This window comes from Lepidothrix coronata, unplaced genomic scaffold (genome assembly GCF_001604755.1).
Source record: "Lepidothrix coronata isolate B3197 unplaced genomic scaffold, Lepidothrix_coronata-1.0 Scaffold154, whole genome shotgun sequence".
Lineage (NCBI taxonomy): Eukaryota > Metazoa > Chordata > Aves > Passeriformes > Pipridae > Lepidothrix > Lepidothrix coronata.
The window spans coordinates 17,807-36,643 of NW_016690334.1; the positions used below are offsets into that span (position 1 = coordinate 17,807).

General features: G+C 51.3%; 2 protein-coding genes across 6 annotated transcripts in view; one reads left to right on the plus strand and one right to left on the minus strand.

Moving 5' to 3' along the window:
* The window catches only part of LOC108504235 (glutamine-rich protein 2-like), a 5,563-nt gene extending 3,787 nt beyond the window's left edge, over positions 1 to 1,776 (plus strand). Inside the window, exons 11-15 of one of the 2 annotated variants that reach the window (XM_017828954.1) lie at positions 4 to 89; positions 382 to 447; positions 677 to 818; positions 989 to 1,082; positions 1,423 to 1,776. In XM_017828954.1, coding sequence (XP_017684443.1) covers positions 4 to 23 — 20 coding nt within the window. In that variant the 3' untranslated portion in view covers positions 24 to 89; positions 382 to 447; positions 677 to 818; positions 989 to 1,082; positions 1,423 to 1,776. The remainder of the gene's footprint in view (positions 1 to 3; positions 90 to 381; positions 448 to 676; positions 819 to 988; positions 1,083 to 1,422) is intronic. The other variant, XM_017828955.1, reaches the window with a different exon arrangement.
* A 3,075-nt stretch (positions 1,777 to 4,851) lies between these two features.
* The window catches only part of CLIP2 (CAP-Gly domain containing linker protein 2), a 75,067-nt gene continuing 61,081 nt past the window's right edge, over positions 4,852 to 18,837 (minus strand). For all 4 annotated transcript variants that reach the window (XM_017828953.1, XM_017828951.1, XM_017828952.1 and 1 more), the window contains 8 exons: positions 17,614 to 18,558; positions 15,124 to 15,181; positions 13,522 to 13,605; positions 12,957 to 13,113; positions 12,301 to 12,460; positions 11,173 to 11,358; positions 9,444 to 9,506; positions 4,852 to 8,900 (listed from right to left, as the gene is read on the minus strand). In XM_017828953.1, coding sequence (XP_017684442.1) covers positions 8,889 to 8,900; positions 9,444 to 9,506; positions 11,173 to 11,358; positions 12,301 to 12,460; positions 12,957 to 13,113; positions 13,522 to 13,605; positions 15,124 to 15,181; positions 17,614 to 18,558 — 1,665 coding nt within the window. In that variant the 3' untranslated portion in view covers positions 4,852 to 8,888. The remainder of the gene's footprint in view (positions 8,901 to 9,443; positions 9,507 to 11,172; positions 11,359 to 12,300; positions 12,461 to 12,956; positions 13,114 to 13,521; positions 13,606 to 15,123; positions 15,182 to 17,613; positions 18,559 to 18,837) is intronic.

Below are 18,837 nucleotides of genomic sequence, written 5' to 3' on the forward strand. Positions count from 1 at the left end.
CCCTTTTGTCTCCCCCTCCTTAGGCAGCTGCCAGTCCCTTTCACGTGCCTGTCCTGTGACCGCCCGGTCAAAACGCAGGTTCCTGGCCCGTGAGTATCCCCTCTGCTTTGGGGGGGCTGCGTGAGTGGGATGGGGCTCAATGGCTGCCAGGGGTGACCTGCTGTGCCAGGCACAGGGGTGAGGGTGTCTGCTTGGGAGGGTCTGACCCTGCTGAGCCCCCTCCTCAGCCCTGCCCATCAAGAGAGTTTGTGGGTGCTCATCCCCAAGGGCTACAGGCAAGAGGTGCTCTGGGCTACAAGGCTGTGGGTTCTGGGGTACTGCCCCAAGCAAATGTGGGTTATTTGTCCCCTGTCACCAACCTGTGGCTTCTGCTCTCCCCAGGTATCCTGAGACACTCCCATATTTTCAGCCAATGCCCCCCAGCAAGGACCCACAGCAAACCCAAAGGTAGGGGACCTGAGGACACAGCCCTGGCTCCTGGGGTGCAGGATAGCCCTGCCCTAGCAAGGAGAGCTCTTCCCTGCATGGGGGCAGAGGGGCCCTGTGGCCTGAGCAGTGTAGGGGAGCAGAGGGAGGATTGTGGGGAATCAATGCTTGCCCGAGGTCTGGAGGGTTTTAAAGCCCTCTTTGCACTCCCCTGTGCTGAGCACTGATCAATCCTAGAACCATCCCACAGGAGAACAGTGGCCAGGGGCAGGATCGCCCGCGTGCTACAGAGCACTGGGGACCATCAGAGGATCAGCCACTTGGTGCAGCACACCCAGGCTTCCCCTGGGAACAACACGCGACCACAGGGCCTCATGGCACCCCCCAACAAGGTAAGGAAGGCAAAGGCATGGACATGGCAGGGGTGACCGCGGCTGGGAGAGGCTGAGTATCCAGGGGGAATTTGTGCTTTCAGCTGCCCCAGGGAGAGCTGGCTTGGGAGGGTTGCTGGGGGATGATGTGTTGGGCCAAATGTTGCAACCAACTGCTCTCTCCTTCCCAGACTAGTGTGACCAAGCTGCTGGGCAGCAGTAGCCACATCTCTAAGGGCCAGAAGGACCAGCCTCCTGTTGTGAACAGGGCACAGGGTGAGATGGGTACGTCCCTGTCAAGGCACAAGACCAGAGGGAGGGGGTACTGATTGTATGCTGGGGAGGGGGCTGGGGTGGGATGAAGAGGCAGAAGCAGAATGGAGCAGGAGGACTGGCAGATGGGGTGACTGGGGATGGAGGTGGAGCAAGGTGGGGGGATGGCCCTGGCCAGCGTGGGACAACAGCTTGTGTGCTGGTGGGTGGGTGGGGACCAGCACCCCCAACCCTGGGGGTCTCTGGACAGGCAGGTGTCCCTGCTGCCTGCCACGTCCTGGGCTGGCAGCGCTGCCCCAGCCGGGGGCTGCCCCTGGGAAGTGGGGAGCTCACCCCTGCCCCTTGTCCCCAGGCCCTTCCACCTCACAGGAGCAATGGCCAGCCAAGACCTGCAAGCCCAAGCACGTCTCCTGGGCACCGGAGCTTGTCCAAACACCCCTGCCCTGCTAAACATCACCTGCCCCCAAGCAGCCGGACAGGACTGGACACCGAGTACTCAACAGGGGACGTCTCTTCAGCAGACACAGAAGTCTGTTAAAATTAACCTCCAAAAGAGGTTTTATTAGGTTAATAAAAAACCTTCAAAATGCAGACGAAGCCTGGTCCCACCAGCCTCTCTCTTCCTCAGGCTCCCTGATGCTCCTCAACCTTTCTCCTCCCTCCTGTCTCTCTGCCACCAGACTGAGCACATCGTGCCCCGTGGCCAGGACTTGAGGCCAACGCTGGTCCCGCGGCACCTTGTGGGGCATCTCTGAGAATCTGGGGCCTGCTGTGGAACCAGGAGCAGCCCAGGGTGCGCTCAGGCCCCGGGGGCTGCAGAGCCCAAGCCCCTCTTGTCCTTCAGCTGCACTGGAAATGGCTTCAGGCTCAGCTGCTCCACACCCTTCCCCGGGATGGAGGTGAAGCCTCTGCTGGTCACCTCCCTGCTCCTGCTCCTCCTCGCTGTTCCTGGGGAGGGGGTGGCCCAGAGGCACCGTGTCCTGGTGTGGAGCAGCTTTTGAGGAGGAAATCAGCAATTTTTGACAAGGACACTGGCGAGGCAGCAAAAGAATGGGGAAGAAACAGCCCTGCCAGGGAAGCAGCACATTCCCAGCCCTGATTTTAGCCCTAGGGCTGCCCAGCTGTGGTGCCCCCAGGAGATGGGACACAGGCAGCCCCTACAAAAGCCAAATTGCACCTTTAGTTGTTCATAGGTCTCCCAGCACCAAGCAGAGACCTGGATCATGTGCCACCTCCAGAGGGGACATCCCAAAGGGACGTGCCGTTGGGTGCATGGAGCATTGGGTACATACTACTGGAATATGGACCACAGGTGGCCACAGCATGGCCAGTTAGAGCAGGGCAGCCACATCCACACAGAGATGCCACCTCCATTCTTGTCCCTATGCAGAGAGGCCACTTCCTGCCTCATCCCTCCCTCACTCCTGGACCGAACACAGCACTGACTCACCTGTCCAGCTCCAGGCATGAGCAGATCCCAGGGCTGAGGTCCCTAACTCGGATGAGGAAGGACATCCCAGGCATCACCTCTCCTGAGCTTCCTGTGATGCCCAAGGAGCATCACAGGTGGCAAGGTCCCCATGCCACCCTCATCCCACCCCTTTGCACACAGCAGTGCTGCGTCCCGGCCTGGGCTCCACTCCATGGATGGATATTAGGACAAAAAGCGGTGCAAAGATTACTGTTGGCAGAGTTTACCTGGTCCTCCACTGTGATTCAGGCATCTTTAGACTTCATGTTTTATTAATCCTCACTGTACAGTTAATGGCATTGAAAGGTGATGCCTGCAAAGGCCTGTGCTGCAGCAGCCTCTCTGTGAGATACAGGGGCTCGAGCACTTCCTTGTAAATATGCACATTGAGGAATTACATAGTGAGACTACACAAAAGATGGAGCTGGAGTCCTGAGCAGGAATATGATGCTTACAGCCTTTGCCTCCTGCCCCTGCCCAGCCCAGGGAAGGGCTGGCTCGATAGAAAACTCGCTGTTTTCTGCCAGCTGTACTGGATAAAGCCTCCTGTCCACAAAACCTGCTTTCTTCCCTCCAGGAGTGTTGGCTGGAAAAGGGGGCTTGCTGGTGACCTGTCAGGACAGCTCAACAGCCACTGCTGGAGCCATCCTCCCCCTTGGCAGTGAAGACAGGGTAACGGAGCAGAGGGTCACAAACCTCCCTGAAGCCACTGCTCAGGACTGAGCTGTGACAGTGGGATCACCCACAGGAGCCACCACCCCAGCACTGGGAGAGGATCCCACCCTTCAGTCCTTCCCAGCTGTGGAACCTTAGGACCTGACCTGAGCGAGCAGCAACTGCCTCCAAAAGCCAAGGGCAGGAGTGTAGCACCTTCATCAGCTCCCCATACTGCACCAGCACTGGGCTGAGCCCTATGGACCTTCTGTGACTGGAAATTCCTCCCAATAAAGTTCAAATGAATTATTCTTCTTCCAGCCCTTGGAGGACAGTGAAGCCCATGGACAGTGAAGCAGCAGCACCCACTCCAGAAATAAGCCATGTGGTGACCCAGGGACCCACTGATCTTGCCCTGCTGTTTTAGGAGATCCCAAGACCCTGCACTGCACAGGGTCAGGGAACTGCTGGAGAGACAAAGTCCCAATTATTTGTTCCTGACAGCAACTCTTACTCACCTTGAAAAAGGAAAGTCAGGGACCACACTGCACAGACCCTGTTACAGCTGTATGGACAGTTTTCATGGTGCTGTCATCAGTCATCTGTAACTTTCTCAGGGCCTTGCTCTGGAACCAGCCCACCAGCTGCACATCTCACCTGCTACTGGAAAGAATTTAAAACTTCCAGGTAATCATGGTAATGGAGAATTTTAAATCCAGGAACAGGAAGAGCCAGAAAGCAAGGGGGAAAGCATTCAATTTTTTCCTGTATCTTAGGGCAGCTGGCAATATGTTCCTATAAAGGATCTACAGCCACTGGGTGCAGGAAAACACAGCAGGAAGAGATGGATGTTTTGTTGCTGTATGAGCAGTGCCAAGCCAGGGCACAGGCAGTCAAGGAAGTTTCCAGCTGAGATGCTGTAGAACAAAAAAAGCACCAAGCCCTGGAATAAATCCCTCCAGTCCTGCCTCATCAGTGACAGTAACCACACAATGCTCAGAGCATCCATATGGGCATGGGGTAGGAACACAAGGAGAGGAAAGGCAGGAGGCTGGGAGCTGGCAGTTCCTCCCAGACTGTTCCACTACAATTCCCATTTCCCAATTCCCTGCAATTCCCACTGATCCCTTTCTCTGAAGGTCTGTGGTAGGTGAGCTGGAAGGGATGAGGATGACCCGACCCCAGCCTCTGGAAAACGAAGGTGGCACCAATCAAACTGGAGTGGGTGCCAGCATCAAGGGGAGGTGGGTCCAGTGCAGCATCCTGCAACACTCCTCACCTCTGGGCATTGGGGATGTGTCAGTGAGGGACTGGGGAGATAATCATAGGGGAAAATCACCATGGATGAATAAATAGCACCACCACCTCACAGCTCAGGAGATACCTGACAGCAGGAGCTGCCCCAGGTGTTGGGCCTGGCTGTCCTCACCTCTGGCACGGGATGCAGGAGAGCAGAGGCCACTGGGTGCCAGCTCTGGCACAGCTCACGCCCAGGGCATCTCTGCAGCCTCCCAGGCAGCTGCAGAGCCCAAAGACAGATGGCTCAAGGTCACTGCTGTGGCTCAGGGCAAGGGGGACAGTGCCACAGCCCCATGTCCCCAGCCCCTGCTCCGCAGAACACCCTGAATACACCCCAGCAGCCCCGGGGTGCCCGACTTCAGCCACAGAGTTTATTGTTTAGTACGAGCTCACCACACCAGCAAGCCAGGACAGGGGGGTGGTACATGAATACAGATGTGGAGGAGTTACACAGACAGATTTGTACAGCTTTTGTACAGAGGAAGAAAATGAATCAAATAACAAAATAGACATTAGCAGTCAAACCTTTTTTTTTTGTCTTTTTTTTTTTTTTTTTATATCATACTAACAAAATCTGATAGCCAAAAAATGACTAAGCTACAAAATTGTAATACATACTGTACGGGTAAAAGGTTATCATCCATTTATACATCTAGTATTGTCTTTATTCTGGTAACTTACATGAGGCCTATGGGATCTTAGTGTATTAATAACTCCCTACAGATAGTGCTGAGCTGCTAAAGCTGCCAAATAATGGAGTACTAGAATTTTTGTTAAGACTTTTACAGTGTAATTTGCATCATTTTGTTTAATGAAACCCTCATGCATCTCTACTGCAAGCCAGAGGAGCTGCTGGTGGCTGGGGTGAGGCAGGAGCTGTAAGGCCTTGGCTGGCAGCCTGACACAATCATTCCATAGGGCACCAGCACGGTGCTGCCCCTTGCTCCAGCTCTCTGGATGCTGCAGGAGGGATAAAGCTGAAATCCCCAAGCAAGACAGATTCTTTTCCCTTTGGTCTTGTGAGTTAGAGAAGAAATCACTCAACACAGAGTAGTCTCCATTCCAAAGGCTTTTTTTTCACTGGATAGCAGCTCAGCTTTCAGCAGAAAAGCATCACTAACTGTCAGGGTAATGCCACTGGCCCTGGGGCTGCTCCCACAGCCGGGGTGCTGGTCCTTCCCTCGGAGCCCAGAGCTCCAGCAGTGCGTGACCTCCTGCTCCCGACCCTGCAACTCTGGGGTACGATGCTCAGGACCCAGCTCCAGATGGAAAACCAGCGTGGCACTCCTGGGCTGGGAGAAGGGCTGGGGAGAGCACAGCCCCCCACACCAGCTCTCGGGGATCGAGAGAAGAGCGAGGCTGAAGCCGAAGGGGGAGTGAAGGCACAAACAGGAACCAGCCTGGATCGACAACAGGAGATGGTGCATCAGCGCTCCAATGCCCTTGGAAACCTCTCCCGAAGAACCAAGCCAGTGAGAACAAGTATTGTGAAGTACTTTATACACCACCACATAGGCAAAAATAGCACTCAAACTTACAAATAAATAGAGGGGCTGGGGAATCTCCTCCTTGTCCCTTCCAAGTCTGTCCCTAGTTTGGTCTCTTATAACCTCAGAAGGGCAGCCAGAGCCCAGTGCCCTGGGGAAGACTGTGCCAATTTTGGAGAGGGAGGACATGACTGAGGTCTAACCCCTCCTGGCCCCTTACACAGGGTTGGGTTGAAGCCCAGATGACATGTGTGACAGCATGTCCTGTTGGTGTTGTGGTTGGTCCCATTTGGGAGCAGCTCCCATGGACCTGCACCCCAAGGGTGTTGGGAGCTTCACCCCACTGCCCATTTGGGTACAGCCCTGCAACAGGACAACCACAGAGCCTCCACAGAGAGCCAAGCAGTGCTATCAGCTCCTGGCTGATCCTTAGGGACCAGTACAGCTCTTTACAGCCAGAAAAGACCATCAGCACCAACTCTGAACCTGCTCTGACTCATCTGCTGCTGTTCTGCACTGTCACCCGAGCTGAACGGGAAAAGCCACAGGTCTGAGCTGCTCTCAGGGGATGGTCCCCAGGAGGAGGCAGGAGCCAGAGACTCCTCCAGCCTGACAACTTCGGATCTGATTAACAGAACCAAATAAATGGTCTCCATAACCACTCCTGGTGAATCCTGCCCTGTACAGAGCCAAAGGGAGGTGGAAAGCACAGGTATCATTCCTCTGTAGGTGAAGGCAGCTGGTCACAAGTCACCAGAAGACCTATCAGGGAAAATAACTTACAAACCAGAATGGGGCATCCCTCCTGCAAGGGCCCAGGAAGCCCTGGGAAGCTGCAGACATGACTTTAGAGACCATCCAGCCAACAGGAGCACTTTGGGAAACACCAGCCCTAAATTCTTAAAATTTAAAACAGCAGCTCCCAGTGAGGTATCTCTATTGAGGGCTATAACAAATGAACACTCCCCCTGGGACTTTCCTAAATCACTTAGAAGATGAATACACCACCAGGAGGATTTTGGAGACCACCCTAGGCAAACTCCCAGAGCTAGGCAGAGATGTGGCAATCTTTCCTGAAGAAACACTCTACAAGGCAGGATGGGATCTCATGTGAATTACTTCCAGCCAGTTCAACCCCAGGCTCTGCCTCCCAGTGCCATGTGCCAGATTTCTGCTGTGCTTTCTGACCTGCTTTACTCCCCTGAAGCCCCCTTCCTCTCCCAGCCTCCTTTGAAGGATGGGAGATCACTAATCATGAGTGAGCAGGGTCAAGTATTCAGCATCATCCTCCTCATGGCAGAATTGCAGCCATGAAGCCCAAGTCTTTCCCAGGCTGCTTCTGGCTGCCCATCCTTCCAGGAAGCAGGAGTCCAGCAATCCTTACTATGAATAAGTAACACAACTATGTGGGAAATCAGGGCAAAAAGCAACGGAGCTGATGTGCCATCATGTTCACCTGCCTGGGATCTGGCTCAGATCTCCTCTCTCAGTGGTCTCTTCCATCCTGTCCTTTCACAGATGCCCCATCATAAAACAAGAGCTCATAAGACTGGAGGAGCTGGGCATTAACAGGGGGGAAACCTGGTAAAATATTGCTGTGACTGCTCCCTGTGGTACTGAACAGTGAACCTGAGCTGGGCTCTCTCACACCTTTAAGAGCACATTGTCCCCTTCCTCTGCCCTCGTGTCCTTTGGGAGTTGAGGTCCAAAGTTAAAGTAAAGCCTTGGGAAGAAGGCACAGGATCCTTGCCTGGGTCTGCACTGCTGGTACAGACACGAGAGCTGTGCAGGCTCCACTCCTGGATTTCCCCTCCTCCAAATACTCACGCTCAGGCCATACCAGAGTCAGTATGAGTGCTCACAGCAGCACCTTCACCTCATCCATCCCAGGTTATCCCACTGAAGAGCCTAGGACAGCTCTGGAAAGTGCCAGGCAATTAGCTGATACATTAAACAGGCAAGGAGGGAACCTTCTCCTCAAGCCATCTGTCCCACACTGACTGCCCCCAACATGGAGCTCCCAGGCCAGTGATCCTGAGATCCAGCATCTATGGATCTTGAGTTCAAAACAGATCCAATAAAACCCCAAGGAGTGAGGGGGGCCAGGCTGGACAGGCTGTGGCATAGGACATCAGCAGGTCTGCTCAAAGATCTCACTGCAGGAAGAAAGGTCACCAACACCTGAGAGAAGTGTGCCTGTCCCCAAACTCAGAGTCACCACAGCTCCTTCCCCAGAAACAGCAGGGGGGGAGAAACAAAATAAATATTCCTCTGAAATTGGATTATTTCCCACAACATGCTATGATACAAGAAGTAAGTGCAGCCTCTGCGCTCTAAAACAGTGATGTCTTCTGCAATGAGAGGAGGGGAACACGTCCCCACACCCTGTTTTCCTCATGCCAGCAGGTTTCACTCACTTGTGCAGGTCCTCAGGACATCAGGGCGGGTGGGAGGGAAGGGACAGACCCCGTGGGAAGTGTGCAGCCCCTGGGCACACACTTTGGAGTTGGACACCACAAGCAAATCCCTTTGCAGCTCCTGTGGGGTTACTGGGACTCGCTGACACTTCAGCCACCGGTCGGGGCAGCTGCCACCCAGACCACGTCGGCTGGTGGGGCAAGGGCAGCTCAAACAACACAAATTCCACAGTCAAAACCAATACAAGTAAGAAACCAAACCCAGAGAGATCCTTCTGCTCCCTCCTGGAACAATGGCTGTCTTGGAAAACTGGACTCCAGGATTGTCCTGATTACATCAGTTACTACATTATAAACACTGTCCTTCTTTAAAGTGAAAATACTGTGTGTGGTCTTTTGGAGGTGCTAAAAGCCAGATGTGGTGTTGTTTTTCCTGACTGTGCAGAGGAGCCGATACTGGCGTGAAATGATCCTCTTCACCTCTTCTCTATCAGAGCTTCTCCTGGAAGAAAACAGACCCTGTCAGGCAAAATGAGACAAGCACAGAGGTCTTTTCTGGAAGAGGACACTGAGGCATGGAGTGGAATGCCATGTCCTGACCCACTGCTCTCCCAGTGAGTCCCTCAGACTGGCCATCCTGCCTGCAGGGAGATGAAATCTGAAGCTACAGGTCTTGTCCTGAATAATGAAAACCAAGACCAGGACAGCATCCCACAAATGCCACCCACGTAAAGGGGATGGCAGAGATCTGAGTCTGAGCAGGTTCTAGCTGGGGCTGCCAGGAGAAGAGTCACACAGCACTGACCCAGGACACTGCAGTGCTTCTCTGCTTTCCCACTGCTTCTCCCAGGGCAAGCACCCACTGTGAGGTTCCCACCACACTTGGGAACTGGAGATGTGCAAAGCCTCTTCCTTTCAATGTGGGAATGATACAGTCAAGCTTTTGCTGGCAGAACTGCCCCATCCAAGTGCTGTGCCCAGCGCAGCAGGCAAGAAATCACACAAAGCAGCCACTGTTTGGAACAACATCCTGCTCATAACTTACCTCTTGCTTGTGGGATTTATCCTGCTGGTGAATCCCGTTAGAAGACCCAGAATTTCCAACAGTCTGCAATGGAGAACAGACAATTCTTACTGGAGAGGGACACAGATCCTGGTGGTTTTGCTTACAACACCGAAATCTGGTAAAGCTGACGTGTCCTTCCTTAGCTGCCCACTCCACACAAGGAAAGGAGGATACAAATATCCCAGCCCACTTTTGGCAAGAAGCTTCCTGCCCTCTACGCCCTGGCCCAATCCCCACCATCCCTCCCAGCTACAAAACATCCCCTGATTTCCTTACAGACACAGACCCACTCTTCACTCCCACCTCTTAAAACCCCAAAAGCAAACACTCAGCCAAAGACAGTGTCAGCTGCAAAACATGGCACACTGAACATCCAGCACTGAAAAGGACATTTGCCACTTCCCATCTCCAGAGACAAGTCTGGCAGCCAGGACAGGTTGTTCTATCTTTAAAAAGCACAAGAACTTTTAAACATTTATAATGTTTCTTTAGCAGGGATAAGGAGCCCTTCAGCTTCAAAATGACAGCATAGCCAGCACAAGCAAGAGAAGAAAGCTGCAGCCTGGAGTCCCAGCATTCCACTTGACACACAGCAATTACCACAGAAGCTAAAGCCACTCTGGAGGTACCAACAGGATTATGGTACATCTTGGACTGCCACAAACTTGTTGTCTGGGCCAGCAGAGCTTTCAGGGCTGCAGTTTTTACCTTGCACCCTCCTCCTGACCAACTCATGTGCCACTGCAATGCAAACAGGGTTTGGTGTATCCAAAGGGGACTGTCATGGGGGGGTAGAAGGCTTGATATCCCCAGATTACCCACCACAGCATATCTACACCTACATCAGGGAAAACAAGCTCTCAGCCCATTCTCTGTACTACCCTAAGGTACATTACTGCAAGAGAAAGACATTTTTCAGCTAAGTATTTAAGTGAGCAGGTATGAGAGGAGCACTGGTGCATCTGGGCTCTGAGAGCCACGGCCTGGTTGCAGAGCCAAGGGAAAATACAGCTGGAAGAGTAATCAAGGACAGGAAGCACAAAGCAGGTCACTTTGCAGGAGGAATCAGTCAGGGCTGAGGCACCACACGTATGAGATGGAAAAGCCAAATGTTGAGAGTCAATTTACTTGTAGCCTTCACTTTAATAAAGAATTATGCAAGACAGAAAACAGAAGCCGTTCTCTTTTAGTCAAAAGAAACAAAGGGAGACCAGAGGAAGTTGGGAAAAGAAGATAGTAACTGGAGTGGGAACATTCACAGTCCACCAGCAAACCCACATTGGACACAGAGGTGCCTCCAGGAACTGGTAAGAGTGGAAAACATTTTCCCAGGGCAATTTCTCCAAAGTTTCTGCCTATGGACTGCACAGAAATAAACCTCTAAAAGAAGAGGGATGGCAGAGAAACCTCAACTTTCATGTTCTAAAGTGCCTGTACTGCAAGGCCGTGCAGCCACATGACACTGCACACACAAAGAACAGTTACTCACACTGCAACTTCCCCAAAACACCACGTTTAGCAACCGTTCTCCAGAGCACAGAGGGATCTGTGATTACCAGCCAGCAGGGATTTTACAGCTTTAAGCTACATCTGACAGAAGGCGGCTCCAGCAGAGAGAAGGCGACCCAGCCGAGGCATCTCCCCAGAGCACAGGGCAACAACCCAGGGGATTGCTGAGCGACCCCGGAGGTGGCTGCTGATGCTCTACCTGTGTTTTCTCAGAGGAGAGCCTCATGGCTTCCATGAGCTTCTCCATCTGGTGCCCCTGCTCCAGCGCGTTGCGCAGCACGTCCTCGGTGCTGACGAGCCGGTGCTGCAGCCGGATCACCTCCGACTCCGACGAGGGGTCGATCAGGGAGTATCGCCGCTGGTCCGTCACCGACTTCTCCTTGTCCTTGGACAGCAAAGGGAAAAAGAGGAGCTGGTCAGATCAAAACCAGCAACTGCAGAAACTCAAAGTACAAACCCACAAACCCACGTAACTCCTAGAGCCACGCTGCGATTTCAGCAGCAGACGGGGGGCCGAGCACAGATCCTGCCAAGTGCAACCAGCAGCAGCTCCAGTTCAAACTGGTTATTCACGTTTCAACCACTGGAGGACACTGAAGTACACGGGAATTAGAGGATGTTACTTATTCTTAGATCAGAGAACGTGTAAAACACGTGGGGTAGCTGAAAGACCTTCGGTTTCTCCCGCAAATTTTAGCCCTGTTTGGCCACGGATCTAAAACCTGTGGGAACAGAAAAACACTGGAGAAGGACATACCAGTCTACAACTTCCTCACAAGGGAAAACTGAGGGGTAGGCACTGATCTCTGGTGACCAGTGACAGGACCCAAGGGAATGGCTGTGTCAGGGGGTTTAGAATCACAGAATATCCTGAGTTGCAAGGGACCCACAAGGAAGGTGGATATGAGGAAAGGGTTCTTCCCCCAGAGGGTGGTTGGGCACTGAACAGGCTCCCCAGGGCAGTGGGCACAGCACCAAGGCTGCCAGAGCTCAAGAACATTTGGACAACACGCTCAGGGACAGGGTGGGATTGTTGGGTCCTCTATGCAGGGTCAGGAGTTGGACTCTATGATCCTTGTGGGTCCCTTCCAGCTCAGGACATTCTGTGATTCTATGACATACGGACATTTTTGCTGCTTAATGAGATGCTGCTAAGCCAGGCCACTGCTCACAGGCACTGTCAAGGAAGCGCCCCATCAGACTGGAAGCACAAAACAAGGCACAAAGACTTGGAGCAAGGTCTGAAAGGCTCAGCCCACCCTCCTCCCCAGCAGCACAGAGCCCTCCAGCCCCAGGCCTAGCCCAGGAGGGAGTTTGGTGCCCTCACCAGCACAACCAGTTTCTCTCGCAGCCCCTTGATGTCATCTTTGAGCTTCTGTTCCTTCAGCCTCCACTCAGCTTTGTGCACTTCCCGGCTGAGGTCGCGCTCCGGCCCCGGTGAGTGCCGGTTTGCCTCCAGTAACAAGGCTCTCAGCTCGTTCAGGCTCCTGGAAGAAGCAGCATGAAGAGGTGAAAACATTCCCAGAGCCCACACACCACTGGAGTCCTGCTGTGCTCCCTCCCATCTTTGCTGCAGACCCAAAGACAGGCCAGCAAGCAAATCTCCCCATTTCCCACCGCTTCAGGGGCTCAGATCCCTTGTTGTCCCACTGTGCCAGCTTCAAGGAAGCTGGGACCTGCACAGGGCACTGTTTTGGAGCAGGGCAGCTGCCAGCTTGGCTGGCTTGCAGATGACTTCATTCAGCATCTATATGGGCACTGAGCTGTCTTGCAGCTCCTGGCAAGCAGTGAGTGACAGGGTAGTGCCTTTGAGAATTCACAGCCCCTAATTCTAACCAAATTCCCACATCAGCATCTCTAAAGAACAGGAAAACTGGGGGCTGGACTTCAACAATGTCTACATTCCTTCAGGTGGCCAATTAAGCACCCAGAATGAACATGAATACACACAGAGCCCCTCTGTCTCCAGACCTGCACACTGACCTTTCCTTCTTGAGCAGCTCCTGGCTAATCAGGACCAGTTGCCCTGAAGCATCGTGTGTTTTCTTGGTCAAGGCTTCCAGTTCCCCTTCCAGCCTCTTCTTTTCTTTGAACACTGAATCAGCCTTCTTTTCTGCTGTTTTGCATTTATTTTCCAAAGCTATGAGAATCAGAGGATTTGGGGGAAGAAAGGTCACTTGCTCCTTTACTTACATTCCCACTTTTCGCCTTTTCCCAGTTCCCTCTCCTAAGAGCACAGATGTGTTTAGTTCTGGATCTGACCCTATTTAAGGGGAGATCCTGGAAACAACACTCAGCTCCACTGACTTCTCTCTCTTTAGCTTTAGACATTCAGGGAACCCAAACCCTCCCTCACAGGATACAAAATATTTCCTGCAGTGTTTGTGTTCAACTCCCGAATTAATGTTTACCAACATTACCCACTGAAAGACCAGCAGCATCATGTTTTACACCAGCCCATTTCAGCACCTGGGCCCTTGTTCAACACCAGTAACAGAGGATGAGGGAAACGCCTCATTCCCACCAACACTGGATTAGGGAAACTTACCACTTACTTGGGCCCTTAGAGTTTCAGTCTGGGACACCAGGGACGACACCTCTTTGTCTCTTTTACTCAGCTTGTCTTGGAGGTCTGTGGGGAAATGAAAAGACAAAGATCAGAAGGCTGGAAAGTGCTTTGTGCAAATCAGGGAGGTGTTGACTGTATGGCACAGGTTGGGGTGCACAGGGCATGGTGATGGTACCCTTCAGCAGCAGAGAAGCAGCAGGAGACAGATAACACGTGTTTCTCACTGCATCTCATCACCTTCCAGGCATTTGGAGGTGGGATGCACAGCTGGGAAGTCATATCAAACAGGTTTAAGAAAACAACCACAAAGGAGGGGGGGAAAGGGGAATAAAACATAAATAAAAACCACCAAAAGAAACTTTCAGAACATTTGTTTGTGTCACCTCCTACACTGGAAGGCAGAGATAGTTCCAAAAGACATGTTTTCTGGAACTAATGCATTTCCATACTCAGAGCTGTAGATCTGAAGTCTGATGCTTTTGTGGATCAAGTCTGACTTGGTTGTTTTCAGTACATCTATCTATTTTTGGCTTATTCAGCATGGAAACAACACACATATGGGCTGAGTGACCATTTAGAGCAGTGGCTGCTGGACCAGCTAAGCTCTGCCATGACTGGGCAGGAATTACCTGTCAATCAGCAAACAGCTTGGTGCAGAAACCTAGAACAGTTTGGGTTGGAAGGGAACTTAAAGATCATGTTGTTCCAACCCCCTGCCATGGGCAGGGACACCTTCCACTAGCCCAGGTTGCTCCAAGCCCCATCCAGCCTGGCCTTGGACACTTCCAGGGATGGGGTATAGCATGTATGTGCTCTACATAAAACTGTACCTGCAAAGACAGATGAGGCTGATGGACAAAGCCTGGCTTGCACTGAGGGCAGATGGAAATAGGACAAAACATCTCTCTTTGAATCCACCACCAGCTGGAGGAACACTCACTGAACAAAGGTTCTATTAAGTGAAGTTTAAGCCAGTAAAAGTCCTCAGTTTAAATTGCTGCATCCTAACAGGGGCTGTCTGAGCCATCCAGCTCTGCTGCTGCTCAGACTCAGGGTTACAGCTCACCCTCTGTGAGGGGGCTGAGTGCAGTTCAGTTTCAATTTCCTGTATGCAAATTTTCTGAGTGCATAAAATTCCAAGTTTTGGTAAAAGGACTGATTTGATTTATTGTAAACTTAATAAAAAGTAGCCCTCGTTATTTTAAGCCGGTCACATTAATATCTGCCATTATCACTCCTCTCCTATGAACAAATGACATTTCAGGTCTGAATTTTACCTGCTGTAAGAATCAGTGATGAGATGGAAATGTACCTATTTCCCCAGATCTGTCTCCAACCCACAGCATCTGCATAGTGAGTGTGTAATAAAAATGAAAACTTCCCTCCCTGCATATACTCAGCCAGAAGAGAAGGAAAAAAACAAAGCCAGGCAACAAATGCCATCCAGCAAATTCTGAGAGATGAAATGACTTCCTAAGCCCCATCCACGCAGCTGTGCCTGCAAGAGCAGAAAGTCAGAGGAGGAAAAAGCACATAAGCTACTAGAACAGGGTTTTCCACATAAAAACTATCGTTTCATACCTTCCATAGTCTGCTTCATCTTTATCTTTTCTTCTGAAATATCATTAGTTTCAATCATCTGAAATAAATGTAAGACATGAGATGTAAACCAACATTTTACCCAAAGATTTAAAGCAAATTCAAGAACCACAAAGCCCCATCCAAAGCAGAGGGTATTCAATAACCAAGTAAGGGTGTTTCACATCTTTCCCAAGAGGGAAATAAAGGGTTTAGAGGAGCCACTTGTCCTGTTGGGCAACCAGTACCATCTGAGAGTGCCCACACACAACAGGCAGCTGAGCACAACACTGGGATTCACCCAGGAGGGAAGAGAGCTCAGGCTTTCCCCACAAGCTCTGGGTCCAGCTCTGCACACTCAGACTTTGCACAGTGATGGAAGAGCTGCTCTCCCTCAGACCAGGTTCCTCTGGTCCATCACAGTGAATATTCAGGTGCAAATACTCTCCAGCACTCAGCTTGAGACCCACCAGCCAACGAGTTCCTCAGCTTCTGAAGGACTTAACTGTGCCCCAAGTTATAAACACACTGATAAAATAATAATAATTAGAGAATGAATGCATCAATAAAAAGAATAACAAGCAAATGCTGGTCCATATAGAGGATTCTGCCTTTCCCCCCTTTTCTGTACTGCAAGGAAAAGCCAGAGGCCACAGAACTCACAGTCAAACTTTCCATGACGTGAGGCCACTGTGGCCACCACTGAGAGCCCTGAGGTCAGTCCCCAAAAGTCTGAGTGGGCTGTAGGACACAAACAGAAGCAGGAACACCCCTGAAAGGGAAACCCATTTCCTGATGTACTTTTGGTATGAAAAAACTAAACTGCTCTTGGGAAGCACAGTTGTGGCTCTCACTTGAAGGTCTAGGAACGACTGTCACAAGACACGTTCAATTGTTTGAAATACTTGGACAGTTAATACCATTGCAGTCACTTTAAATTAACATTTTAAAATAGAACTTGACCTGTGATCCTCAAAGGCTTTCACCCATGCATTTCTTCCCATATTCTCCTGATTTTAATCGACAGACAGTTGAAATAATTATTTCAAGACTCCCCACTTCTAATCCAGTATCAACATCCCCCAGAGCCCTCTCATTTATCTAAAGGGCTCTGGAAGGAGCCTCCAACTTCTTCTTTTCCATTCATTCCTGTTTGAATTTCAGCTATAGCATGTGACATGTTGTAATAACAGCCCACTTTTCCCAGGGCCCTGACTCTACTTATTGTTCCCAACTGCCTTTACTAGATGAAACACGCTGGAGCAACCCCTGAAACACCATCAGTGCTGTAGATTCCTCCTTGGCTTTTGCCTCTCCTCCCCTCAGTGTGCCCTTTTGCAAGCTCTGACTTGGCCAACAGGAACTCACGGGCTTGACTTTGCTACCTGAAGGTGCAGCTGGTTTCAGTGGGGCTGTTGGTGTTGGGAAATTAAACACAGGCATTGAATTCACTTCACTGGCAACTCTGTCTGGAACAGCAACTACATCACCAGTGACATTTCAAGACAGCATTCTTAAAACATGCACATTTTACAGCTCATTTTCATTTTCTGCATCCTCACAGGGACAAGTGGTAAATTGGGGTTTTTTGCTCATTTCTCATGCAGAATCCAAACACAAATAGGGGCCCAGCCTCGAGCCAGAAGTAGCAACCTCCCCCCTCACTCCAGTGCAGAACCAGCCACGTGTCCCTGTGCCATGCACAAAGGCAGGATGATGGCATCCTGTGGGACTATTAAAAAAAAGGATGACAAAGAGACAAAGGCCACAGAAAAATGACCTCTTCATATTATTACTGCTCTTATTCCAGCCTTCCCTGGGAGGCTCAGGACTCATATTCAATCAGGCATTTTGTTTCCCCAGCCTGGTGCCATCCTGACCCTTGCCAGCAGCCCTCCCACTATAATCCTCAAATCAACATTTCCTTGTCTCCCATACATGCTGTGAAGCCTCCCCACTGCCTCTGCTGTGCTGCTGGCACATCCCCCCCCCATCCCACAGCTCAGCCCCCTCACTGGGGCTCTTAAATCCTGCTCCAGGTGCTGAGAAAGCAATGTTGCCCTATCTCAGGGCAACTGTTCATCCACCCTCTCCCTCCACCCACCCCAAAGGACACCAAGGCTGCTGCAGCTCCTTGGAGGAATACACCTGTACTGTAGGAATGATGCTTTTCCAGCTCAGAACGCTGCTTGCTCAGGATGAGAGCCCACCCTGACAAACCACAACCACCCTGGTTCTGCTGCCACAGCAGCCTCCAAGCCCAGGTGTGGCCCCACTTGCTTCTCCTGACTCGTATTTTTCCTACTGGATTTCAAGAGTGGGAAGACACCTTCAGCATGGAAATAAAGTGCAGAAGGAGCACTGTCAGTGGAAGGAAAAAAACATCCAGGTATTTGAGCCTCAGAAAACTGCACGAGGCAGCAGCTGAGGGCTACTCCTAGGAAGGGTTACCAACAGTGATGATAAACAAGTGAAACTACCCCAAAGTCATACATTTGCATGCTGAGAAGGGTGCAGGGCCTCCATGGACTGCAGCTTGTTCTCTAAGACAAGCACTTTTTCCTGCAATCTTTGGATCTCCTGTTTGCTCTGGGCTTCTGTTTTCTGTAATGTTTCATAGTCCAACATCTTCTTTTCGGCCAAAGAAATCTGCTCTTTCAAGAAAGCTATTGCTTCTGTCTGGTCTGTGTATTCACCATGAAGTTTCTCCAGTTCATGCACCCTCAGCTCAGCATCTCGACACTTGTCCTTCACGTCCTGGAGCTCAAGAAGGTGCTGACTGCTTTTGGTTTCCAGTTGCATTTTCCAGTTGCTGTTGCTTTTTTCCACTTCATCCAAAGCCTCCTGCAGCTTCAGTTTGAGACTCTCTTTCTCTTTTACATGCACAGCTGTCTCAATGTCGTGCTTTGCTTTCAGGTTCTCCAACTCAAGCTGGTGCTCCATCTTTATACTCTCCACCACTGCCTTCAGCTCCACAATCTCCTTGTGCTGGGTGTCAGGGCCTGAGTTCAGTGTGGCTTTCAGGTCCTCCAGAGACTTCTGGTGGTCAGAAGCCAACGTGTCCAACTTGGACTTCCAGTTGTCCATGAGCCCCATGTTCTCGTTAGTGGCTTGCTGAACTTTATGCTTTAGGTCAACGATTTCCTGCGAGTACTTCTCGTTGACAGACTTCAGCTTCTCCATCTCCTGCTGGTACTTCTTTAACGTCTTCTCATACTTCTCCTTCAGCTGGCTGCTCTCCTTCTGATGCTCCTTGTTGGCAGAGAGCAGCTGATCCCGCAGCCGAAGAGCCTCCGACTGCAAGCCCAGGTTATGCTCAGGGCTCTCTGCTGGGTGGGAGCTCCTGAGGCACTGACGGAGCTCGTCCACCTCGCTGCGCCTGAGGCTCAGCTCCTCCTCCAGCTGCAGGATCCTGGACTTCTCTGCCACTGTTGTTAACTGCAACGCAACAGAGAACACAAAGTCAGCGCCCGCCTCTCACCTTCCCCTTTAGTAAGTGTGCCCCAGTGGAGGTAAATCCAAAGTACATCAGTCAAAATTCAAATAAACAGCAAAAAGAACACCCGGCACCCTCCAACTTGAGCACAGTTTTGCACCAGGGTAACCAGCACTGACAACTGGCAGTTATGTCTGTGCCAATTGCAATTTGTTTTTCTCTAATAGGAACCTCTCGTTTTCCACAGAAAAACGTCTTGGAAATAACCACTGAAATTCGCT